The sequence below is a fragment of the Phaethon lepturus genome, unplaced genomic scaffold (genome assembly GCF_000687285.1).
Source record: "Phaethon lepturus isolate BGI_N335 unplaced genomic scaffold, ASM68728v1 scaffold3093, whole genome shotgun sequence".
In the NCBI taxonomy this organism is placed as follows: domain Eukaryota; kingdom Metazoa; phylum Chordata; class Aves; order Phaethontiformes; family Phaethontidae; genus Phaethon; species Phaethon lepturus.
Window position 1 is genome coordinate 48,730 of NW_010526776.1, and position 6,217 is coordinate 54,946.

Consider the following 6,217-nt stretch of genomic DNA (forward strand, 5'->3'; position numbering starts at 1 on the left):
TACCCTGCCCTCATAGCTCTGGAAATGCCCTGGAAACTTGCTCCTCCAGTACCCCTGCCCTTCCCTTCTCCTTATCCTTCAGTGATACGTCCCAGTGGTTTTGATTGTTCCTGTAGCTTTGGCTCCTCTGCAATGTTGGAATGACTCTCAGCAGCTCTAGCAGCTGTTTCAGGTTGTAATTTGGTACCACTAATCTGTTAGCTAAATCTGACCATTTGTATATCTGATGCCATATCCTCTGATTTCTTTGAGTATACTGTCAAAGGGACTGACAAAAATTCCCTTAACTCAAACTGCCTACAAGAGACTTGGAGTTGAGGCAAGTATCTTGTATTCAAGTTGATCTTTACAGCTTCTGCAGAGTTATGGAAAAACAGATTTCAGTCACTTTCTGTTCTTCCAAATAGCACTCTGGCTGCAGTCTAAGAGGAACTACAGTTCCTTACTAATCTTTACCATGTATGCATTTTAGCAGCTTTCTCTTATAGCTAAGGATATTTATGTATCTAAGAACTGAGTAAAAAAAAAAATCTTCATTTACTTACATAAGCTTATTGCACACAGGTGGCAAAAAGGCAGCTTTGTTTTCTTCTATCCATTTTCTTACATTTACAAGAAGCTCCATGGTATGAAACTTTTGATGGGGATGTTAGAGTTTGCAAAGTGCTTTTTCTGTGAGCAAACTGCATGTGACTCCATCCCCAGAGCTCAGGGGATTGGCTGGTAGAAGAGGTGTCTTCAGGCTTGAGTGTCAAAGGGGACAGGTCCATCAGCCAAAGGTTACTTTGTAAAGAGTACTAATGCTCCAGCAACTTAGCTAATAATTGACCAGTGGTTTTAAAACATATATTTTTATCAGAGACTCATTCTGCCCACAGGAGGTTTCTTAATTCTCTTTACTGCATCAGCTGCAGTGTGTATATTCCTTCTCTACAGAAACTGCCTTGTTACATAGACAAAGTGATAGTTAGGAAAATGGGCAAGAAGTGGGCATCCACACCCTTCAAGTCTAATATAGAAACAAGTTTCAAAGCTAAATGCAAGTTGAGAGCAGCTGCTCAAAGTTTAATTACATATATATATGCATAACTATATATAGGTATTTCAGGTTTGATAATAGGGTCCCATTTCCTTTTCCAACCTCCCCTCAGCCTTCCTAGGCTGAATGTTTGGGGGTGTGTGTTTGAAAATATTGGGATCTTCCGCTGCCAAATAACAAAAATAAAGACATCTCTTGCATTTGTAAGACCAAAAGCAGCTGTCCAAAAATGCTCATTTTAATTTGATCCACTCTTTGCCAGTGTTGTACCAGGGCTTGTTGGAAAGCTGAACGTGGTTCTGTGATGCCCTTTGGGAAAGTGCAGCATATTGTCATCAAATTATCAGGAAAACAAGAAACTGAGAATTACCAGGTATCTCAGATTTGTATTAGTCTTTATTCCCTCACTAGTTTGTGTTCAACGTCTACGTAGTTCCTACAGGATTGTTCACTCTCTTCCCCATCACCTGCATTTTTTAATAAGTAAATGTATAAACATTTATTTTCAGACTTGAAATACATGACATGGGTGGTAAACAAAAAACCCCAAGACATTACAAAATTTTGGCACTTTTCAGTTGCTCTTGGCATAGCTTAGTCTTCTGATTATATCTACACGGTGCTTAGTGGGTGAATGTGTGTGGGTATAAGGTTATAATACAATTTGTGTAAAAGTGAGTGGTACATCCTCACGGCTTGCGCATATGAGCAGTGCAGCGCTGGACTGAAGAGTCAGTATACTGGAACAGTACAAATTTGGAAGTTCTGTAGCTTATAGCATTATAATTTTCCAACGGAAAAAAGCAATGGAGTGTGAGTTTGAACTAATACCATGCTCTTATTCCAGTACGTGTAAGGGTGACTCTGTTTTACCTTCATCTCTTACTTCTTTGCAGTTTAGTTTAAACTAATTACATAATTGATCAAAAAAAATTTTGGGGATAAAAAAGATCCCCCTGTAGATCTTATAGTGCAGCTATATTAGTACAACCACAATAGGACTAGCAATAATTTCCTCTGAAATAAGCCCAAAGTAATTATTATTTCACTCAATGATGTGGGGTTTTTTTAATAATTACTTAGCACACAAAATTTCTACCATGACAATGGCTGTGGTGAGACACCAGTGCATAGCAGTTATTAGGCCTATTTTTGGACCTACAGACAGCAACATTTCAGTGGTTTTGGTACTGTAGGCTGCTGGCACACTACTCAGCTGTGAAGGAAGAGATCTTCTATTTAAAATGCACTTTCACTTAAGGGATTGTGACCCCGCCCGGTGGGACCAGGAGAACTGAAGACACTCTATTTTAATGACCGTGGTTTTGTAGAGCTCTACCTCGTCATTAGTAACATGGATTGCAGAGCAGGACTCCATTTGTGGGGCATGAAAACCAAGAGATTGTACAAAGCCACAGTAGGAAAAAACACAGATCCTGGAACTGAGAGAGCCAAGCCTTGCTCACCACAACATTAACGTGCCAGTTTTAACTGCAGGGCTATTGTCTGCAAGCCCTACTCTAACCCCCAGCCTCCACTTTTTTCCACCAGGCAGAATAGAAGGTACCATTACCTGCAGAGAAAACTCTCTCAGCCGCAGGCTGATAAATCCATTTTGCGGCTAGAGTGAGATACGAAAACCTGATAGCTAGACCTACTCAGGGAGGAAACAAATGAGGTTCATTATAAAATTCACCATTAGTATGAAGCTGAGGTTATTATCACAGGGAAGCATTTTCTGCAACCTTCTGAAATCAATAGGTTTTGAGAAATGCGGTTAATGGCCTCTCCATGCATATAACAGCTACAGGAGAACGCTACTTTTTGGGGGGGTTGGTTTTCATTTTGCGGAGGCCTAAGAAATGGGCTGCGTGGCCTGGAATTACTGGGCCATGAAACCCCCTTTCTGTGAAGCATATTGAAGAGGCAAAGAGCCAGCACTGTGTGAAACTCAAATAAATACGTATGCCCCATGACCTGACTGGGGCCTGGATTTTTCCTGCTAGTCTACTTCGCAATGACTCTTCGCATCCATCAAAGCCTGTTCCAGCAGCTGGGGTTTCTGCTTCCACTGCCGGCTCAGATCCTTCCCTTTATGCAAAGGTAAGGACCCGATACCTCAGCTTTTGCTGCCAGACAAGCACAAGACTACTGAAGCACAAAACTACTGAAGCACAAAACTGTTGCACAAAAAGAATCCATCTTTTGCATTGAGGGCACTGGAAAAAAGTGGTAGTGGAAAAAAACTGAGTTTAGGACAGGACGTACTCTATTTTTCTACTTTCCTCAACCACCAGACCTATTAGAGACTTAAATTTACTAGCTGCCGTCCAGCAAGCAGCATATGTTAACAAAAAGTAGATAAGCTAAATATTGCGTTTCTAGTTAGAAGAGGTATTCAGGTTCGTTGGCCAGGATTTTATCTGTATTAAAATGATATTTGGTTGTTTTTCTATTAATCCCTATCTTTTTTTTTTCACCTAAAGGACTGATGATAAAGGCCTAGAATGGTTTAGAGCCCCTGGGAAGGGGAGAGGGAAACAAACCACTAAAGCCAGCAAGCATGGATGCTGCCTGCTCCACTCTGCCCGTTCTACTCTTGAAAGCAAACAGTATTGTGAAAATTCACTCTTAAGCCTTGTTTTTCTCATACGTAGCGCTAAGAAGTATTCTGAAAAATCTTCACCAGGGGACCTTTGCATTCACCAGCAATTTGAGGACAAAATCTTTTTAGTATCATTTCAACTTTGCCCTTCTGTCCCTGTGCAATACAGAGACTGATTTATCTACATTGGTCTTAAAATAATGGAGCTACACTGAAGTGATAATCTGGAGATTCTGCAAGCAGCAGGAAGCAAGTAACTTTCTGCTGCATTAGGACAGATTTAACTTCTGCTTTTTATCTTTCTCATTTTTTTTTAGTATCATGAAGAAATGGAAGAAGGAAGACATAAATATGACTAAATAATCCATTTCACCCAGTTGAACATGGTTCCTATTTTTGGTCAATTCTGTGCTTTTTCTATTTGTTCTTTGAGAAAAAATACAAATTAAGTATTTTTTTAAAAATGAAAAATTATTTATATTAAAAATCCCTATATAGTTGCTGAAAACAAAAATTCAAATAAGTAACAAACCTACTACTCAAACCTAAGTACTGTTACGTTCCCACAAACTAATTCATGTGGCCGAATTTCACTGCTATATTTATAAACATAGTACCCAGGGCCTCAGTCTCTGCGGGGGCAAACATAAGAAATTAATCACATAGCACAATAAAAGGGTTAAAGATCCCACGAAAACTACTAGAATCTTCATCATTATCACTGTTGCTTTTACGGGGAGGCTGATTAAAATACAACACACAGTAATTATCGCCTGTATAAACACCAAAATTAGACTCACTGAGTCCTCCCTCTTGCCTGAGTCTAAGATTCAATCTGCAATAAAGAGCTTGTTCGTACATACGCAGCTTCAGCTTTGTTTCGTTCTGACATTTTTGTATTTGCCAAAAAAGCAGTTGTTTGGATGAAATTGTGTTCACAGCAACCTTGGTGTGGTATAGAATGTTTGATTTTCTAGTGTAATGATGCATTGCTAAGGGTAACAAAGGCAGCTGCTGTTTTCTGTTGTGCCAACTAAACTTACGTGACGATGGAAAATTTCTGTAAGAAATGAAACCGTCAGTTTTCTCCTCTTCTCCATACCAGCCACCTCCATCAACAGTCAGATATGGCAATTGCCCGTTACCTCACCTGTCAACGGTGCATACCACCGACAGCAGAACAACTTTCTCAACGAGTGAGAAGCACCTCATCTCCATTCAAAACAGCCTCAAAAGGTTTCAGCTCATTTATGGATCAGAGGGGGCTGGGGGGGTAATGAAAACATATGTAACTGCCAAAAGTAGTTGGGAGATCAGTGCCAGTTACTTAAAACTGGCTGAGTGCCTGTCACATGCTGCTGGGCCACCAACAGTTCATTTTTAGAGGCCATGGAAATCCAGGGGCTGTGTAGCACTCCCTACAACCATCCACTCTGTGCTGAAAGCATTGGAACAGGCTGCCCAGGGAGGTGGTGGAGTCACTGTCAGTGGAGATGTTCAAAAACCGTGTAGATGTGGTGCTTCAGGACATGGTTTAGTGGGCATGGTGGTGTTGGGTTGACGGTTGGACTTGATGATCTTAGAGGTCTTCTCCAACCTTTATGATTCTAGGAAATGCCCAGAGCATGCTGCTCTGCACACAGTGAAGTCGTGGCAGGAAGAAGGATGGTTTCCAGTGCTTATGTCAATAACCCAGTGAAGACGTCTAGGAGAGTAAATGTGGTGACAATGCCTAACTGTGGGTGGAAAAAAAGAAAGGGTATGTCTCTGTCTCAACTGTGTAATGGTCTTAGGGCATTGCTTGGGTTTAAATCTCTGCTGCTGCCAATTGTGTTTACCATCTTCCTGCCACATAAGGTAAGACAGGTCTGACTGCAGAATAAATCCATGTTAGTGGTACACTTTAACAATAAACATGTGCTGTTTGTTTTCTTCTAGTAACTGTTTCTAAGCAGGTGATACATCATATATACAAAGTGTTGTTTCTATGTGTAATACTAGTCTTTTAGATCTACGCAGCATTTTGGTATCAGAGGACCCGACTCCATCCTTGAATTTTAGAAAACAGCAAGACAAAATCCTCCGGTAATGAAACAAGCAGCTTAGACCCTCTATATGTTATGTCTTTATATCACAGATGCTCTGGACTTAGTAAAGTAAGATGTAGTCAGTCCAGGGGTAAAGTCAGTCCTCAATGAATTATCCACATGGGACAAACCCCAACATTGTTGGTTACTTCTATTAAGCATCATTCAAAAAGAATTCTATATGATTCCTCTCAACCTGCACTACTTGTTTTGGAAGCGCCAGGGAATCCCTCGTGCCGCACACAAACAGCAGCGGAGCAGCGAGCGGACTGGAAAGCCCAAGGGCGTGCAGCAGTGATACTACAGGGAGAGAAATTCAGTTTATTGGCAGGGCTCAGTTGCTTTTCTCTCAGACTTGGGCCCGAGCACGGCAGGTGGGTGCCTTATTTCCCCACCGACGGGAATGGGAATGAGGATGAACGTCGTTGACCTAGAGGCCAAGGCCCTCTGCCGAAGGCCGTCAGCGGGTTTGCTGCCGCTTGACCC

The 6,217-nt window shown here is 41.3% G+C and overlaps 1 protein-coding gene across 2 annotated transcripts in view; it reads right to left on the reverse strand.

Annotated features, from left to right (window-relative positions):
• The window catches only part of HAAO (3-hydroxyanthranilate 3,4-dioxygenase), a 36,153-nt gene extending 35,528 nt beyond the window's left edge, over nt 1-625 (reverse strand). For both annotated transcript variants that reach the window (XM_010283161.1, XM_010283160.1), the window contains exon 1: nt 546-625. In XM_010283161.1, coding sequence (XP_010281463.1) covers nt 546-625 — 80 coding nt within the window. The remainder of the gene's footprint in view (nt 1-545) is intronic.
• Between the last annotated feature and the right edge of the window lie 5,592 nt (nt 626-6,217).